Genomic DNA, 19,611 nt, shown 5'->3' on the forward strand with positions numbered 1-19,611 from the left:
TCAGATATTAGCTGTCAGAGCAATGTTTGATTTGCAAGGTTTTGCCTGGTCTTTATCTCCCTGCAGTATGTGAAACTTGTTTATTTATTACCTATTAACATTTATATGGAAAGTACAGATGAATGTGTTGACTCAACAGCCAGAGAATTTTCACCTTTCAACTTTAACATTACAACGAACAGCCTTTAACTGATTTATAAAGTATGTTTATTTATCTTAAGAAGTAAAATCATTTTTCAGTCTGAAGGTTTCCCCGGAGGCTTTGAAACACTCAATCTGGAAGAATTGTGATTTGTTAACCATTAATGAAGTGATTACAGCTGACAATCACTTACCCAATGGTACAAATACTTGACATATATAACATAATAACCACAAACTGTTGAAGTTTTAGAAGGAGTTTATTTCATGAGAATTTTGAACATTACATCATTAAATGTACAAGTACATGCAATATTCAATAAATGCTGAGTGAGAGCGGTTTATTTGATAAACACTTGCTGGTGAAACCCTGTCGGGGGTGTAGTACCACAGGAGTTTGTGTTGTAAGTTGCATTAATTATCCCACTTAGCTTGTGAAATTAAACTATGCTTCATCTGTAAAACCTCAATATATATATAGCTTAACAAGAAAACAAGAAAATCATACATCTGAATAAAAGGCGGTACAAAAATAATTCCTCTAAAAACATGTTTGTGGACCGTGCCACAGCGAAAGCCCCCCCTCCCTACTGAAGAAAAGAAAAAGCAGACCTGCAGGGGACACTGTTCCTCAAACTTCTTCATTTCACTTTGGGTTTGGTAGTTGGGCTCTTCTACACATTGACTCTGACGGTGTTGGCTTTGTAATTTCTACCACCACACACATAATGCTTTAAAGCTTTGAGTCTTTGAAGCTGGAACAGGTGAGCAAATGTCACTTTTCAGCAGTCACTAATGGCGACCTTAGTTGGCCTGCGGGCGACCCAGCTTGATGTCATAGGACACCATGTGGAAGTTGTCCCACGCAAAGAGCTTCCTCTGAGCCAGGTTGTAGTCGATCATGCTGTTGTAGCGGTGCTTGTTCCTGAAGGGGATGTTCACGGCCTTCCCCTGGCTGCTTTCAGTGTCGTACATGTAGTTGATGATGGTGTCGGGCGCCGTGTAGCTGGCCACGGTGTACAGCTTGCCGCAGATGATGAAGGAGTTGGCCACGGAGTTCTTCCTGATGTTGGTCTCCCAGCTCTTCTTCACCTCCAGACTGTGTGGGTCCAGCTGCGAGATCACAATGGCTCCTTTGGCTTTGCTGGTGGAGTAGACGGCCCACAGCCCCTGTTCGTCCACAGCCAGGTCTATGTCCGTGTAGCCTCCCCAGGAGTAGGGGTACTGGCCGTGGAAGCCGGCGTGGGGGAGGTCGCGACGGGCCGCGACGCTTTCAGAGGCCAGGTCGTATCGGATGAGGGTGCGGCTACGACGCCTCTGATAATACAGAGAGCCTCGGTACACAGTGGCACCGGTGCTCTCCACCTGCTCCGGCAACAGGAGGACCTGTGATGGGAAAACACGCAACAATAACTCGGAATGACCTCCGATTTTTGGCTCATTCCTGTCAACGAATATCGTCCAAGTGACACCTACCTTGGATGGAAAGCCTTTAGAGAGTTGCTCCATGTCCTCATACCCAAAGAGCTTCCTGACATCAGCGCCAATGGTGTCAATGCGCCAGACCATGTTGGATCCGTAAGGGGAGACACCCTCAGGATCCTGCATCCAAACACCATATTTACCTTCTATGTTGTCGGCCTTCCTGTGAGTGACCGGCTCTCCAACCGAAACCAGCTCCCCACAACCTGTGAGCAGGAAGGAGAGGAGACATGAGAAAAGGAATGATAAAAAGATTTGTTGTATATAATCAAGACCTTTCAAATTTGTCCGTGTGAAAAGTTGGGCAAGAGCTGTGCCCTAAAAGAAGGCACCTGCTGACTTGCTGCTGACTTGCAGATCTTGTATCTAAGTCTGTTCCACCTTTGCATAATGTTTTCTGTAGCTCTGTGGTCAAGATTAGGGTTTATCTTATGGTTGACGGGTTGGGTTTAGGTTGGGGAAACAAATTGATCATGAAAAAAGCTGCGACACAAACATTTCCTTTAATGGTCCGGTGTTTTTTCCGACAGCGCAGATCTACCAAGTCGCACAGTCAGCGGTAGATCGACGTGTACGGTCCTCGTCTGACGGACGATGAAGGTAATCTGAGAGCTGATCAGGGGTGTGGTGAGGTCATCGTTTCTCATCATGGAAGCAGACAGCAGGTCTAGAGATGCTGCTTGACATCTCTGTTAGCCGCAACTTTGTCTGAGTCACTGCCATCAGAGCAGCTACTGGGCTACAACTCATCCAGGGCAGGGTCGCGCCGCTGCTTGTCTTACTGGGAAAACGATAAGGCAGGCTGTATATTTACCACTGCCTAAAATACACCCCTGCTCTCGGGTCCAGGACGTAGCACCGGATAAAGGGCTAAATAGGAACATGTCTTATAAATACACCTATTGCCATGTAACTTCCCCTCATCAGAGATTGTATGACTTCACGTGGTGGCTGCACGCGCGTTTTCATGATCTCCCAAACAATCGAACCTGCTGGGAGGAATTCAGCAGAGCGAGCTATGACGCCGTTTTGGGAAACCCATTGAGGGACGGTGTAAGAGAATGTGTGACGCCTTCTTTAGGGGTGCTTTCCCTTTACATTTACGAGGCAAACACGAAGTTCAGGCGGGCCCCCATACCTACGGATTGGCACGACTCTGGTATTCTCGGCCCAAATGCTGCAGTATTAATAGCAGTATTTGCTTTGAGGTTGTCAGCGGGGGGTGAGTGTCATGTTTGTCAGGTCAGAGGGGGGAGGAGGAGGACGGAGGAGGGGTGAAGGAGACGCGTATTAGCTGCCAGGACGGGACTACACTGGACTGTACTTTCACTACAATGCACGAGTTCTTCACATTTTTCGCTGCACGTTATTTTTGGCAGCCTTTGGGCCTCCTTTATGAAACATTTCGTACACACAGATTTGATCTAAAAGGGGTTTTTTTTTTGCAAATTAGCAAAAATTCAGTTTACTTGATGGTTTCATATGTGTCGCTTGTAACCTTAAGGGCCTGACAAATGTGATGAATGTATTTCTCTACTCATATAAACATCAGCAAAGCAGATTATCTCTGATTCTCTGTGGGCGTGTTACTGCGCCTCTTGCATTATTGCATCAATCAGTGGGATATCATGAAGTGTGCACAATACAAACAACACAGGGATCCACTTGTGATAACTTTGCTCCATGCTACTAGTGGTCAAAAAACTCCACAGGGGGGCTTTAACTTGTGTCCACAAGCAAAATAAGATCTTTTGTTGTTTTTTTTATTTTTTATTTTTTATTTTTTTGCACAATACAAAAACAGCTTGGGGATTTGCATGATGCCACTTTTTGCAAAAGCTGCGTTATTATTGCTTGGTAAGGCCGCTAAAGTACAGACTGATTTGAAGTCTGCATTTCTGACAGAAATGAATGCAAACTAGTGGATGTCTGGCACGTGTGTTGTCCCGCTCAGACCTGTGTTGTCCTCGGAGGCGTCAGGGGCGGGTACCTCCGTCACCTCGGCCTTCAGCTCCTGGAAGCCTGGAGATCCATACTGCCACGCCGAGTCTGTCAGGAAGAGATGGATTAAGTTGACTAAGAAACAGCAAGCTGGAGGCGTCTCTGCACAAAACGTGTCCCACCTCTCAAACTGCTGCTGTCTCCCTGCCTGTTGGGCCTGGTCATCAGGTGAGACATCAGACTGGAACCTAAACACACACATATACGCACACTTCAGTGATTTCTGTCCCACATTTCACATGTGGCATACAATAGTTAAGAGAGCGTTTGTGTACCCCAACGTGGATATGGCCCTACTGACAGCAGGGAATGTGACAGCAGGAAACAAACACCCCTGAACGGATTCCCAGCTGCTCCGGAGTCAGACAGTCGGTAGATTGGCCGACCATAACACACATACTTGACACACTGGACACCCCATCCCACCCCAGCACCGCCGACGTCACGTCCTCAAAACTTCAAACCAGTCGTTTGGCCCTTTCTGCCCTGTATCGCTGTCAGGTACCGGCCTCCTTCTCTTCTCCTCTCGTTTCTCACCCCCCAACCCTGTCCTGCTCGAGCTCAGCCTCAGCCTCGATGTCAAACAATGTCCGTAAACCCTCAACGGCCTCCAAATACAAGGAAGCCGATGTTTGCAAAAGCGCTTTTCAAACAAGGTTTCATGAAAATGGATGAGAGGGTGGAAGCGCGTGGCTGTGTGTGCGAGCACGTGGCTGCCGGGCTCCTGCACGTGCAGTGTCCGGTGATCTCAGGCGCGTAACGAGCCCTAACGATGCAGAGAATATTAAACACTAGCATCTGGACGCTGACGCTGATTCTCGACATTGATGAAGAGGAGCGGGAGGCTTTCAATGGGGCAGATGAGGAACGGCAGCGACTGGGGGAATGTCGCTGCACGCTAAAGGTGAGGTGAGGGTTGAGCCTGTTTAGAAGCTTGTAAAACTGAAAGGTCAGCAGTGTTTTGAGGGTTAAGGGGGTTTGCTATGAGGCTGTTCCCACAGGACACAGCCATTTATCATCATCACAGGTAAACAGCCACATTCTCCTACTGTCTTTTCCCTTGTGTTTGTGTGTGTGTGTGTGTGTGTGTGCACCACATGTGCCCTCACATCCTGCCTCTTTGTTTGGGATGTCACTGAGCAGAATACCATAAACCTCACATAGACCACACAGGCCCTAAGTTCCCAGAGGAGGCTCAGTCTGAGGAGACTAATCGACCCCTGCTCATAGAGCTCAGCGGAGATGCTGGACCGCAAAGTTCAACTCAGCATTCCCACAATGCCGCTGTCCTGAAACATTTTGCATCTGGGCAGCTTTTTTTTTTTTTTTTTCATAATTCAGGGTATAGTGTGTAATCAGACAGAAGAAAGACATTTGCATTTCTTGACTCGATTTCATTGATCGCCTCTGACTATAACCTGAAATAAACTTTATATAGACACAGTAATATTTTTCTTTATTCAAGTGTGTGTAAATGTGGCAACCTCACGCTGCTGTAGTCTGCCGTTGTGCTCCTCAAGCTTAGCAAATTTTCACTTTTAAATGTGATATTTTTCGTCTGTGTGCTATTGAATGCTGTCAGTCCGCCCCCTTTGATTTTGTATTGAGTTCTGCTTTGAGCTCAAGCCAGGTCTCCCTTTTCTAAAGAACGTTGCTGCTTTTAGCCTGCAGGCTCGCTGGCTTGTGTTGTCACTACTGGTGCAAATTTTATGCGAGGGTCTATTTTTAAAGTCCTAAAATGACATTACAGAATATCGGCTCATATATTTGTGCGACTGAAGCTCATAACCACCGCTTGAGTTGTAAATGCTAAAATTTTCCTGTCAAGGTGACGAACTTCCTGAAATGCTTTGACATTAATCCCCTCTCCTCTGGTGCTGCTCATCTTCCTCTCGCTATGATCTGCTCTACATCTTCCTCTCACCCTCGGCGGCCCTCTCGGTGTATTTCAGTCTGCAGGTGTAAACATGAGGAGCTAAGCAGGTAACCCAGGATATGCAGGAGGTAGAGTTTATGTACTCCCGATGCAGAGCGAGCAGGAATGTAATTCACTCTGAAAGCCAAGGGGGTAAACAGAGAGATGGCTTAACTGAGAGAAGAAAGGGGCATGGGGGGTGAAAAAACGAGCACGGAGGCTAATTAGACAGATGTTTGGCCACTGCAAATACACAGAATACCAGAGCTTAACCTCGCCGGCTCCAAGATAACTCTCAAGCTCTGTGCAGCCCTCTGACCCCTGGACGTATAGTGTTCTTGGCCCAAAGACCTCTGCGGCCCCCTCCATCCTCACCAGCCCTGACCCACCAGGCGTCATCAAAAGCCCTGAGATGAGACCTTGGCATAGAACCACCACTTCCACAGCGTGCATCACATTTCAGCCCACCCCGGACAGGCTATTCGCACCCTGCTCGTCATGCAGAGGGAAACACCAGTCATAAAGACAGCGGGATCTGCTCATAAATAATGAGCCGACCCTCTCTGGCCTGCCACCATCACCCCTAAATGCGGGCAGGAAGCAGGGAGCAGAAACCTGAGCCGAGCCTCTGTGCGGACTAATGCGGCAACCAAAACATTAACCACACACACACACACACACACACATGCATCAAAAGACGATGCACACAGATTACTCGGTTTATTAATATTATTATTGTCGTTATATTTGCTTTGAGGGGATTTGTGAAGGCAGAGATGGGTTCAGGAGGAACCTGAGCTTCGCCTCTGTACAGTGGTGAGTGTACAGAAACATGCATACACAAACACACACACACGGGGTCCATGTGCCTGTGCTATGTACTCTATATGTGCACGGTATTCCATGCATAGATGACATTTGTGTGTCATCACTTCTCTGCTCCAGTTAACCCATTATCCTTCAGCCAGAATTACCAAATGCATATTTCAACAGAAAGACAACCTGTCTGCAGGCTATTATAGTGTCTCAAATGCAGGATGGATAGAATTTAAATATAAAATGCAAAATGCACAATTATCTAAGAGCTGAAAATTAAATAAATTGTAAATTTTCCTTTTATAAATGTCACCAAACTTTGAACATTTTTTAAATAACTCTTAAGTGTGTAGCGGTTTGAGTGTATCTCTTACCCCCGGCAGGCCTCATCAGGCCACCGCCTTGCAGAGAGGGGCTCGGCGGCACCATGGGGGTCTGCGGAGGACAGGGTCTGTTCCTCAGCCTCTCCGTCTCCCTCCTCATCTCCTCCATCCTGCGCTGAAGCTCCCCCACCTCCTGCTCCAGACGTTCCTTCTCCCCCTGCAGCAGATTCTTCTCCCCCACGGCCCGGTTCAGCGCCTCCTGAAGCTCAGGCTGAGGTCTGGCTCCGGCTCTCTGGGGACCCCCCGTGGCCCCTGCGGTCATCTGGGCCACGAGCACCTCCAGCATGCTGAGCCTGGCCTTCAGGCCCTCCACCTCGGGTCCTCCGGTCTGCGGGCAGCTGGTCTCGGCGGGGCTGGGCACGGTGAAGGTGTACTGGCATCGTCCGCTGCGGTCGTTTCCCCTCCACAGAGCAGCTCGGTCCTGTGCGTCACCTCGCAGCAGGAGACCACACATGCACAACGAGAGGAGGAGGAACATACTGGAGACGGTCCTTCCACACAGACAGATCACAGCTTTACTTAAAATTCTCCCTCTGAAGAATTACTTTCTACTGACTAGTCTTCTTTTAATTCTTCAGCTCTCAGCTGGATTTCTCCTTTAAAAATCTCTGTTTCCTTTCTTATTCTGTCTCGCTCTTGTCTCAGGTGTCTCTTCTTTCCTCCTGCTCTGCTCTCCTCTGTCTCTCCTCAGTGGACAGGTCCGTAACACTGAGCTCTCCCCAACAGCTCACAGATATTTATACTATCTGGAGGGGACAGAAGGAGGGGAGAGAGTGGAGAGGTGAAAAGGAGGGAGGGGAGGCAGGGAGAAGGTGGTGGTCGGAGGGGGTCAGAAGCAAAGAGGGAGGGAGGAGGAAAAGAGAAAGTTATGGGATGCTGGTTGTTTTGGGGACAGAAAACAGCCCATTTTCACACAAGTTTGAGTGTCTCTGCAAAAGAATTTTTAAAGCTCCAACATGACAGCTCTGTGTCTTTTAGATTTGTGTCTTTCAGCGCCTCCAGTGACAATTCTTCAAGTCCGATCTGTAAAATTGTCCCCTGATATGTGTGATGCAACCCCTGTGTCGTAGGGGATTTGGCTGAGGATTGGCCCCAGCGCGGCGCAGAAAGCTGGGCCTCATTGGATACAATTACCTCCCGAGGAGCCGGTGTCCCCTTTCATATTGGTAGGGGGCCAGAACGTGACGCAAGCAGCCGATAATGCCTGTCATTGGGACGGGTCGAGGTTACAAGTCAATCGATGACCTGATACCTGATGCTGACCCCGAGCCCGACGTAAACCGGGTCCCCTCTGAGCCTGGGTTTGCTGTGATAGTATGTGTGTTTGTATTCATGCCGCAGGCTCAAATCACTGCAGTTTTTTTTTACATTTATATTTAATACAACATGAACGAGCTGCCGGGAGCCATTCCTCCCTGAGCCCACTTCCTGTCACTTGCTGCCCAGCTGGATTTGTTGCAGTCTGCCTCTTCTCGTATCTTCATTTTAACGCAGCATCGGAGGCACGTTGAAGTGAGGCCCGCTGCCGCAGTCATGCGATATGGAGGATGATCCCTTGTTTATTTTCAGAGAGGCTGGATGAGATGCATGCAATGAGGCAGGTGTGCAGACACACACACACAAACACACACACACCTACCAAACTCAACAATCCCAGCTTTTTCAGCTTTCCCTCATATCCTGCCTCTTTGTTTGGCTTCTTAAACTCTGTTGTTGCTCCTCTCCCGCAGGTCTTCTTCTTACTTGTTCTGCCTCCTTGTACATCCATCTCTGCTGACCTGCCGTGTCACCCCGAACCATAAGACATCACCTGACCCAGATGCTTCACTGCAGGGAGGCCAGAGGGCAGCGGGTGCAGAGGGGAAGTGTTCACACTCTTAAAAACACACACCGCCTCTTGCAGGTTGATGCCAGCCTCACCTGCTTCCGTCGGTGCTCGTTTACAGACAGCTGGTGGTACCTGAGACACGTCTTGATTGATGAGGCCAGTCAGTGATTGGTTGGACAGATGGATGAATGAGGTATGACATGTGTTTGATTTTGAAAACACTGAGTTGCGATGTTCACGGTTCAGGGTGCATCCTCTTACAGGAAATATCTTAAGAATGAGAAACTGAAGAGAGGGAGGAAGGTGGGACACACGAAATGAAGGACTGAATAAATCATCGCAGAAGGAAAAGCTGGGACTAAAACCACATGTAACCAAAAGTGGAGACAATAGAGGAGAAAACAGTGAGGAATGAAGCTCCTGGGAACATAAGAGGAGTGAGAGGTCAGCTGCAAAGATGGAAATTAAATAAAACATTGGAATAATGTTTTATTCACTATAATCCCAATGAGTATCAAATGTGGAGATTTGTTTTCCACTTCCTCTAGATAGTGACACATGCATGTCTCCCCGTACAGGGACAGAGTCTCCACTGGACAGGGTGTGTGTGTGACTGACTAATGCTGGTTGGCACATTGTCCACTCTTCTCTCTTGTGAGTTTAGTTCACTTTTACAGGACTCATATAACCGCTGCTATGCCCGGAATCTGAAGTCATCCAGCATTAGCCCCTAATGGAGGACCAAAACATCCTGTGCTGCCAGCGTGGGTGTGTCTCTGCAGGCGGAGAGGATTAAAATGTCCTCTCATGCGCAAATATTTTGTTTAGTTTTAACACCGAATTCTGTTTTTTTTTTTTTCCTTTGCATATGTCCAGACCAGAGGCAAATTCAAACCTCCAGGCAGCCAGTTTGCAGTTAAAGTAAATGACTTGTGTCTGCCTGCAGCAAATGTCTGTGAGTCCTGAAAAGAGCTGTAACATTTTTACAGCCACTTGTCCAACCAGGACTTTACTACCTTTGATTTCAGTGCAATTGAGCAGGAACGCAGGGACCGTCCAATGGTACGCAGGCTTTTCATCACATCAACATAAACGAGTGCATGAGATGAAATGACCTGTCTCCTCTTCATCTTCAAAGCTGAAATAAAGCCGCCACACCCTCCCACCGTGCGCACCAGCAACGAAGTGTGAGCCGAAAGGCCATCTGCCATAGATCAATGAAGTGAAAGACCCCTGGGGTCCATTTTAATTTGTGCTCCCTCAGAAGAGGTGGGCAGTGCTGGCTGGGCAAAGAGCAGAGCTGTCAGAGTGTGTTTGTGTCTACTGTCCTGAGAGGATGAGAGCAGCGGGTCTGCCAGAACAATAACGCTTCACGGACCCCAGTCCATCCAACTTTAGTGCCATCGTGGGACTCGCCGCTGCCAGTAAAGTCACAGACCAATAAAAAAAAGTCGAGTAATGAGAGGAGATAAAAGAAAGCTCAAGACTTCACTGGCTCTCCAGAATGGTCAAGAGTGGAGGGATGGCATGGCAATTAAGTTTTTCCCTCTTTACCTCCACTCATCTTTCTTTCCATCAAGCCATTCAACCTTTTCTGTTTGCCTCTGAATGCTCTCCATCGTTACCATTTCAGTTTACAAACTGCTTATTCTCATTTTGTTTTCAATGATAACCCCGGTTCTTTAAATCACAGTAAACCAGACCAGTGCCAGTTAAAATCAGTTTATTTCAGAGCAAAACAGATCAATATATCACAGTCTTCCAATCCAATGCCAGAGTATTGTACATCATTACAGAATCAATATTTACAGCTAAAATAAATTACATTAAAAATAATAAAATGACAATGTAGAGTTGTATGCATTGTAAAGTTAATTAATTCAGACACGTTGACACCTAAGTTTGTTTCACAGCTCTATTAAATTATCCCTCCTTGAACATAATGTAACAGTAGAGAGATGAACTCTGCCTTCAGTGGGAAATACCAGCATTCATACAAGCATCACACTGAGCGACCAGCAAAAATAAAAACTTAAAAACTGTGAAAAACGACAGAAAGCGGTATTAAACTCAAACACAAACATGTGCAGAGTAACAGACAGGTTAATGTCACGAGCAGGAAAGTAGGATAGCCGTGACAAAACCGGCCCAGAGCTCAGCACGACCCAGGAGGAAGGTGAGAGGTTGAGGGTGTAGAGTGGCGAGAAGACATTCATAACCTGGATGATTTGGTTTGTCATGGTCCTGCTGTACAGTATAAGATGCTATCAGGAGGCAGACGGAATGGAAAAGCGGTGATTTATGGTGTAGAATACGCAGCATGTTGTCTGAACAGATGGCGTTCCTTTCTAATCCCTTTTCCAATCACCTGCACTGATGAGGAAACATACCTGATAAGTTTCTATCAGAAAGCCTTTCTGATGATTAAAAGAAGCGACCTTTGACTACGCAGATGAACCTCAGATGTTCCCTCGCCTTGTGTTGAACCGCCGAGTGAAAATGCTCCCTTTGAACGTCAGGTGGTGAGAAGACGGCACACGAGGAATCATGGGTAGACATCTGAGGTTCGCTAAATGTTAAAGCCCCGTTACAGGAGGCTGCTGCAGCAGATACAGACCAGCTAGTCGGCATGGATTCCCTGCCTTTACAGTATCTATATATGATGTAATATGCACAACCTGGAGTTTCCCTCTTGTCAAGGCAAAGACAGGCCCTACATGTGATATGTATCATGGAATGGAGCACTCCTTCACATTGACTAGAGGGCTGAGAGTCTGCAGTTTTCTCCAAAACTGCTTTAAAATATCTCCCCAAATGTCCTGTGTCCCCTTTCTCTAGCTTAGTTAAACCAAGGGATCGAACCGAGCCTTAGTACTGATCCCACAGCAGATTTATGTGGAAAAACCAATGATAAGATCTGTACTAAGGGCAAGTTGAGGCCAGATCTCAAAGGGTACACAGGCCGACACTGAGGGGGGTGTGGGAGGCTGGCTGGCGCCCCCTAGCGGGAGTGAAGAACTATGTGCGGAGAAGAGAGAGAGAGTGAGGAAGGGGAGGAAGAGAAGGGTTCTCCCCCATCCTCCTCGTCAGACACTAGCGATATCGCAGGATCACTGGAACTGAAAGAGAGGAAGAATATTTAATGAGTTCTATACGTTATCTGAATTTAAATGAATGTGCGAGTGCGTCTGGTCAAATACTCACTGATGATAATGAGCAGGAGAGCGACGACTACCAAGGCAATAATCATCTTCATCTGTGGAAGAAACAACACACATTAAAACACATTCCACTCTGAACACTGGACGCCTGCGACATCAGCTTCGATGCAAACAAACAAAGACACGCCGAAGACGTCACACGCTCGAACACACACACACACACACACGTTAAACAGGCAGACGGCACACACCTTCATGTCTCTCCACCACATCCTCCTGTGCAGCTGTTTGGCTCGGCTACTGAAGGCAGACGCGTTGTCCGATAGGCTCTCTGGAGCGGCACGTGACCGCAGCACAGTTGTGGACACGTGAGGACAAACATAAAGTGGAGTAGAAGAGGGGGAAAAAATGTTAATCACAAGGCAAACAATAAGCTGCCGATTGTTTTGATTTTGATTGTTGGACTGCTTGGCTCTGTGTTGTGCATGTGCAGTCCGAAGGTGTTACAGTTATGTAAGCCTTAGCTCTGGTGGTGAGATCACTGTTTTTTTTTTTTAAATATTGGCATGAAACACTGAACAAGTTGCCGAATTTATACACATTTGCTCAGATTTCCACCCTTCTGTCCTTGTCGTGATGTCCCTCTCCAAAATGCTCGCCCACACCGCTCTCTGTTTCTTGGATACTGTTGTTAACTTGATGTTTATGCATGCTAACAGGAAGGTTACAGCTCCCTAGCGTGCGGCGCTGTGCTTGTCCAAGCCCCCGTCCCTCCTCAGAGCCTTTGTGTCTGTCATGTGTCTGCCGTTTCCACGTCCACATGTCTGTTAACGACCTCCCGCCACTACAAAGAGGAGCGCTCAGAAGAGGCTTCTGAGGAGATGCTTGTTAATCTCAGGGAATTTAACAACGGGTTCCCTGCACATGGGTCAGACAGCAAACTGCAAGTGTCAATCACAGGATATTATATTGCTCACATAAAGACACCTACTAAGGACAACGTGTTCTCTAGAGACACGCAACCAGCCACACAAAGGTCCACAGACCCACAAATACAGCGAAACTCAGAGACTCGTGCAAACACAGATGTGCTCCAGATGTGCATCATTGTCTTGGTTGGCTGGTACAGAGAAGAAGTTATACAATCTCTGTGAGGACGTCCCTGATGAGGCCCAATAGACGAGGCAGGAGACACGAGAGCTTCAGGCTCACCTCTTCATCCCTAGAGGATGAGGAGGAGAAGATGAGCTGTGCGTGTCTTGTTGAAAGAGTTGCATGTGAGTGAAGTTGCGAAACGGAGCGAGAGTTTTGCACACCTGCCTGATGCACACCGGGCGAAAAAAAGAGCGAGGCTGTGTGAATGTGAGCGTGAGACCTGTCGAAAGGTTTCAGACACACACCTGGCAAAACACTAAACCTGGACATATCATTACCAGCTTTAAAGTTTGCCGAGTGTATTTGCATGCACGCAGCTGTTACTACAGTGCACGCTCCAGGTCCTGCAGGAGAGACAAGTTGCACCATGTTGTTAGACTACCTCCGGACAAAGTTAATGTTTTGTTGATTTTTCTGCAAGTCGATTAATGGAATAGTTGATTGACAGAAAAATAATCGGCATCTATTTGTGAATTGAATAATTGTTTCATTTTCAGTGTGGTTCCAGCCTCTCAAATGACAGGATTTGATTATTGTTTCTTTGTCATATATGTCACATAAACAGAATATCTTTGGGTTTTGGACTGTTGGGGAAAAAAACTCCCAAAAAACAAGACATTTGAAGGCATCACCCGAGACTGTGGGCAATCTTAACAGTATTTTCCACTACTTTCTGCAGCAAACTACTTTTTACTTGATTAATCTAACAGACTGACAAAGAAACTGTAGATGCAACATGTCTATTTAGTCAGTACACAGTACTTCTTCTGGGCAGGGATCACAGCTGCCAAATATTAAAAATATTCTAAGTTTGTCTCATATGTGGGCAGGTTTGAATTAATTAACAAATGCTTTTCTTTTAAAACTAATGCACAACATAGAAATGTTTCCATCAGTAGAACCAAATGCTGAAATAAAACGAGGATAACAATCCCCAGAGCCATGTGCAAACCATCTGTGAGCTACCTGAAACAAACCATTAAAACAAACCAGATTTATAAAACATTCCCTGTAGGGTTTGTGTTAACTTCATATCATTTTGTGTATGTGGATGCACACAAAAACAGATGCTTTCTCAGCGTGACTCACCCGACTTGTCCTGCAGGTCGTCGAGACGCTCGCCCCTCTCTATCACCTTGGAGATGTTCTCCTGCATCACATCGATCACCTCATCAACCTGCGACTGCACCCTGAGGACACAGGTTGGTGTGAGGCACGGAATTATAAATAACAGACATGAATCAGAAATGACAAAAAGTAGGATTTATCACGGATTTATCTTTTTATGTTGTTGTTGTTCACTCACAGCAGCACAAACACCTGTTTTTCCTAACAATATCCTCTTCTATATCTAGCCTTTTCCAGTTGGCAGGCAATAAAAAGCCTGTCAAAAGGTTTTACAGCCTCACTGTGACCTGCCAGCACCTGTTTCACGTGTGCAGAATTACATTCAAATCCTTGCTTTATTCACAGCACTCATACCTGAGCATGGCATGACTAGTCCGGATTACCCGTCAGTTACTCTTATTTAAAAGTAATTCTCAGCAATACCTCTCAGAGGGGTGCAGGGTCAGCAGGAGGGAGGACATTGGCAAAGAAATAAAAAAGGCGGAGAGGCTCATAAGTGAGATACAAGACAAAGGAATCTGTTTTCTCTCATGACAGATCACATTTTCCATTACCAGTACACTGATTGTCTCAGACAAGGGAATGTGGGAAATTATCAGTCATGGACTTGTGCTTGATTGCACTTGAACTTTATTAAACATGCAAAACCATAGCCAGAGCAAAACAAACCATCAGGAAGATGCATGGGCTGCCACAAACACACATAAACACACTGTGAAGACCTGACCGATGGGGTTCAGGATCAGACGCACACAGAGGTGAAGAGCCCGGGCAATGTACACACAACATTCCTGAATTCGGTAATGGTGGCATCTGGTTTCATGTGCTCACAATGACAAACTGTCAAGAATGAACAGAGTGGGGAGAAACAACCCTGGGTGCCAGACAGTCTAAACAATGCCCTCCTCTGCTCTCTGCCTGGTTCTGGCTGGGGGTTAATGTGGAAACACGCTGCAGAGGGGACTGGGACTTCTTGAGAAGGTTGCACAATAACCTGCACCAGCCGGCCTCTCTTACACAATCCACTAACAACCTGCAGCTTCTGGTAAACATGACGAGCCATGGTTGCATAACACCAACACCAAAACTCAAGACTGCTGGCAATACTGCTCTGACCTCTAGCTTTTAGATGTCATAAAGAATGTGTTTGTACTCACTGCTTCATTTTGTCATTCTGAGGTCCAAATCTGGGTCCTGTGGGCCCTCTCCTGGAAAACAAGCATAAACAAAGTCAAACCAAATGCATGTATGAATTTTCTTCTGTAACAGTTTACACACTGTTTATTTTGTGCATTAGGGTTGCAACGGCTAAAACAAATCAGGGTTTCATGGCATCACAATTTATTACACGACTATTATTACTGTTATCGGTTACAGTGACCCTTTAAGGAATGAAAACAGAAGGTTTTTTTTTTTGATTGAACAAATGCTTTATTATAACTTAACAAAATACTATGTGCTGACAGACATGAAACTAGATATAAATTTGATTTCACTAATGTGGCCAAATGCAACACAGTAGATACTGCTGCAACCTTAAATTAGTACTATTGATCCTAGCATCTGGGTTGTCTAACATGCATTTGAAATAGAAAAAACTCACAGAAAGAAGTCTTCTTCCTCATCAGAGTCTTCCTCCAGTAGGTTCCTCTGTAAAAGAGGAAAGAGGTCAGAGGTCAGATAAGGTTGTGTCCGGGATATAAAATGACTTCTGTCTCGTAATCAGAACATCTCATGGGGAGAGATGGGACCACTGAACACTGAAAGCTTTCCTACACTGATCCTGGACAGTTCTGGTTGCCTGATAACAACTTTGGGTTTTGGTGGTGGTGATATCACCCTGTCACCTACAGTGTGTCACAATGGTTCCTTGATTTTGGACAACCAGGTTTAAAGGGCCAGAATTTTGTATTTTAGCACTACAAATTATTTGGGGTCAGGGACAAGCTTCAGTTCCAGCATCTTGTCAGTTAAGGGGTCCAGACAAAATACATTCCAGGCACCCACAACTGGTGTTGCTGGTACAGAGATATGAAACATACATCACCAGATAGCTGCTGTACTGATCATTAGATGCGTTTTTTTGTCTGTCTTGAGATGGCAGACATGGCCAAATACACTGCTATCATAGTGCACACTATGAGGACTTACTTACAATAAATGACTGTTGTTGCTCTGCTGTTGCCAAAGCTCAATAAAAACTCTTCCTCTTGTGCTCACTCAACATCTAACAACTCAAATCAGTTTGCTGAGACGCCAAAACGACCTTGAACAGAATCCAAGAAAAGAAGAGAAAGGTTTATAGGATCTCTAGGTAGATCATCTAAAGAAACAGACCGCCATGATCACAACCATGTCTGAACCAACTGACGGCTTTATAGGGGCAGAAAGTAGCCTGTGTAAAATGCTATTCATAGAGATTTAGTGAGGACAGCAGCATTAAATTCTCACAGGAGAGGAACTGGAGCAGGAGGAGACTGGAAGAGTCTGTTTCTCAGTGGATAGCACACAGGAGTACTATATTCACTGCCACTGGGAAAGAAAGGTCTGAGGATAGCAGACAATACATGCATGCAGGATGTTGTTCCATTAGTTTAAGAGCTGCATCATTTACAGTGTGCAGAAGTGTTTGAGTAGTAGTTTAGCTTAAATCTCTAATTTGTAAGTCAAATTTGATTTAAGAGCTGAGAGAGGTAAAAGCTGTGGATGCTCTGTAATGTTGACAGCTGCCAGCAAATGCTGTGCCAATATATGCATTTTATGTTGCTGTAAATAGAGTCATCTGCAAAAAAGCTGAGGGAACGGTGGCCATATGATCATAAAGAACTTTATAAGTGGAGGCACTAACTCGCTCCTGCTGTACAACCTCATTCTTTCTTTCTTTCCACTGTCTTGCATGGGAGACACATGGGAGAACTGGTAGCTATTATCAGAGGACAGGAGGTAGGGCTGTTAAAGGAAAGCAGGGAAGATTGAAGGGAGATTTTGTTATGTGAGTCTCCCTGTAAGCTTGGCTTTGATCCCAGTTCAACACAATAACAAGCAGGCTTACAGAAAAGAGGGCTGAATAAAGTGAGGAATCAGGAGGAGGACAGGGAAGGTGCAGGTGAGCGGGTGGGATGATGTTTGATGAGAACCAGGCTTATGGCCAGAGGAGTTTCTGGGGTTTTTTCACTTCTTCCTCTTTGAAATTCTTACCTCCTTCAAAGGTTAACTCTCTCCTGTAGTTTTTACAACAATTGACACTTCAAATGAAATGTTCCAATAAACATTTCTTACTTCTATGATTTCCATGTAAAGGAAAACAATGCATAGTTGTTTTTAGAGTGCCTGACAGCGTTCAACCTTTTTCTGATGACAGCACATTGGCTTTTTCTATCCTGGGCTGTTTGTTTCCTCCATCCCCAGATAATCCCAAACACTCCCTCCATCTGTGTCTCACCCTCTCGCTGCGGATGGATCCTGTGACCTCGTCGTCATTGAGGTGTCGTTTAAACTTGGGGGGCATGTTGTCTTCAGCCTGCTCCTCCCGATCTGGCTCCCTCTGTAGGATAGGAAGAGAAACAGCTCATCAGTTCGGATCTGCAGCACTGTGAGGAGAGCTCTGTGAAAACATGGACACTCCTCTACACACCTGCACCAAGTCACAAAGGACCTGTTGCTCATAAGTGTTACACATGGCAGCATGCTAAAGGAGAGTACTCTAATATTGGTGGGTGGAAGTGAGTGATTTGACTTGCAGGCCTAACCACAGCCAGGTCCTGCCTGGAAGCAGCAGATGCAGAACAAAGCATTAAGTGTGTGAGGAGCAATCTGAGGAGGCCTCTGGTCCCGACACTTCCTGTTAAACAGCCTGACTTTGTTATGAGTCACAGAGTAGATTTTGTTCATTTCCTCTGCAATCTAATATTTACCTCTGGTACATGTTATGAAAGCGGTTCTTCCATTATGCCAGCTGTGTGGGAAATTTTGTTTCATGCCTTGTCAGTTTACAAAGACATAAGAAATATTACGGTAACCTACTAAGATACTACCTTATATTTTTGGTGTGAGCAGGCATTCAGTCTCACTAGCCATGAAAGGAAATGTCATCATATCTCCATGTAAAAAACTACTTTTTTGGATGTGGAATACAAGCTGTTCTTCCAATTACGCCCCCTCAAATCTGTATTTAGGTGTTACTTGTTCCAAACAGTGCGACAAAACAAAACGGTGCCTCAATAAAGTGCCTCTGTGACACTGAACTAAACAACATGTGATCCTCAGGCCCTACAGCAACCATCAGGGGGGAACACAGCAGCCTCACACATACACACACCACCTCTCTCAATCCAGCAACTTATACCATTGAATCCAGTTCAGTCAGACACTGTGGCTTTCTCAGCAGCGTCCTTTTCTGGCAATGCGTTTGGAAAAAGGCCTTGCAGTGGCCAGGAGAGGAGAGGAACTTTCCAGTGAGCAGAGGAGAAGAGAAGCAGAGGACAGGGCTCTATCTGAAGCAGGGTCAGCGTGAAGAGACACAGAGAGAGAAAAGTCAAGAGAAGCCAAGTCTAACATGTTGTGGTCGCAGAAGGAAGCCTTGAAAACAAACTAGTCTCTTTGAATTTTGAAGGTGCAATCCAGAAAAACAAATATTTGAATTCATAGCAAAGCTGTGATTTATAACAGAGTGAAAAATTACAGTGGGATGCCAGGTTTGGACAAAAAATTGAGTAAACTGCATCATGATTACCACAAGCAAAGACTGTACATTATTTATGATCACCATCAATTTATGGATTGCAAATACAAAGAGGAGACTGCAATACAAAGCCTAATCAATTTCTAACAAAGGAGGAAGATAAGATGATGTGTTCATTGAGTCAAGCACAGCTATTTTTAGCTGAGTAGTGTTATTTATTTAGCTACTATAATAATGGCTTTAAGGTCTGAAAAAGGACAGTTTAATTGAGCCAGTACTGAAAATACATCTGTGGAGCACAGCTGGTATCAGGAATGGTAATTATATTACAGCCGTTGACAGCTGCTTCTAGCTGAGGTGTTTGTTAGCCAAAATATACACACGCTACTTATGCTACGTCAGACTATCGTGTCTAACACATTTTATTCATTAATTTACATTAGTACGCCACAGTAATTATCCTGACAAGGGACCAATGTGAACGCCAGCATAGCTAGCTCATAGCCAATTTAGCTAGCTCGAAAGGCCGCTTGGTTCTTTTACAAATTTAGCAACCCGGTTAGGATAAGCTAAAGATGCTAACGCGGCTAGCTACCTGCTGTTTCCCTCAAGATCCGATGCTCGATGATGGCGAACACAAACACATACAGAGACTGTGGTATTGGTTAATCCGGGTTTTTCAGCATTCGAGGTGGCTTCACACTTTTGTCATTTTCCTGTCAAATGCTGTCCAGACAATGAGGCAGGATTATCATCGTGGATGCTAGCGGTCCGCTTGTCTGTTCTCCGTTTCAATCAGCTGACCAGGAAATGAACACAAACTGCTGGAGGAGGAGGAGAGGGGCCGCTGCAGATGTTTGACAGCGTGGGCAAATATTTATTCTTCGTCGTCGTTTTCATTCTTAATGCAGCAACATTCT

At 45.7% G+C, this 19,611-nt stretch overlaps 2 protein-coding genes across 2 annotated transcripts; both read right to left on the minus strand.

Moving 5' to 3' along the window:
* Positions 1-382: 382 nt before the first annotated feature.
* Positions 383-7,440, minus strand: myoc (myocilin). Its single transcript, XM_041936177.1, has 5 exons — positions 6,730-7,440; positions 3,747-3,812; positions 3,580-3,672; positions 1,618-1,829; positions 383-1,527 (listed from the first exon to the last, which is right to left on the minus strand). The coding sequence occupies exons 1-5, from the start codon at positions 7,214-7,216 to the stop codon at positions 946-948; spliced, it is 1,440 nt and encodes a 479-aa protein (XP_041792111.1). The 5' UTR covers positions 7,217-7,440; the 3' UTR covers positions 383-945.
* A 2,832-nt stretch (positions 7,441-10,272) lies between these two features.
* Positions 10,273-19,485, minus strand: vamp4 (vesicle-associated membrane protein 4). The gene is made up of 8 exons (XM_041936078.1): positions 19,287-19,485; positions 17,453-17,554; positions 15,614-15,660; positions 15,168-15,218; positions 13,972-14,072; positions 11,979-12,058; positions 11,771-11,822; positions 10,273-11,685 (listed from the first exon to the last, which is right to left on the minus strand). Exons 2-8 carry the CDS (start codon positions 17,516-17,518, stop codon positions 11,660-11,662), a joined length of 423 nt encoding a protein of 140 aa, XP_041792012.1. The 5' UTR covers positions 17,519-17,554; positions 19,287-19,485; the 3' UTR covers positions 10,273-11,659.
* Positions 19,486-19,611: the final 126 nt, after the last annotated feature.

This window comes from Chelmon rostratus, chromosome 4 (assembly GCF_017976325.1).
Source record: "Chelmon rostratus isolate fCheRos1 chromosome 4, fCheRos1.pri, whole genome shotgun sequence".
NCBI classification, from domain to species: Eukaryota; Metazoa; Chordata; class Actinopteri; order Chaetodontiformes; family Chaetodontidae; genus Chelmon; species Chelmon rostratus.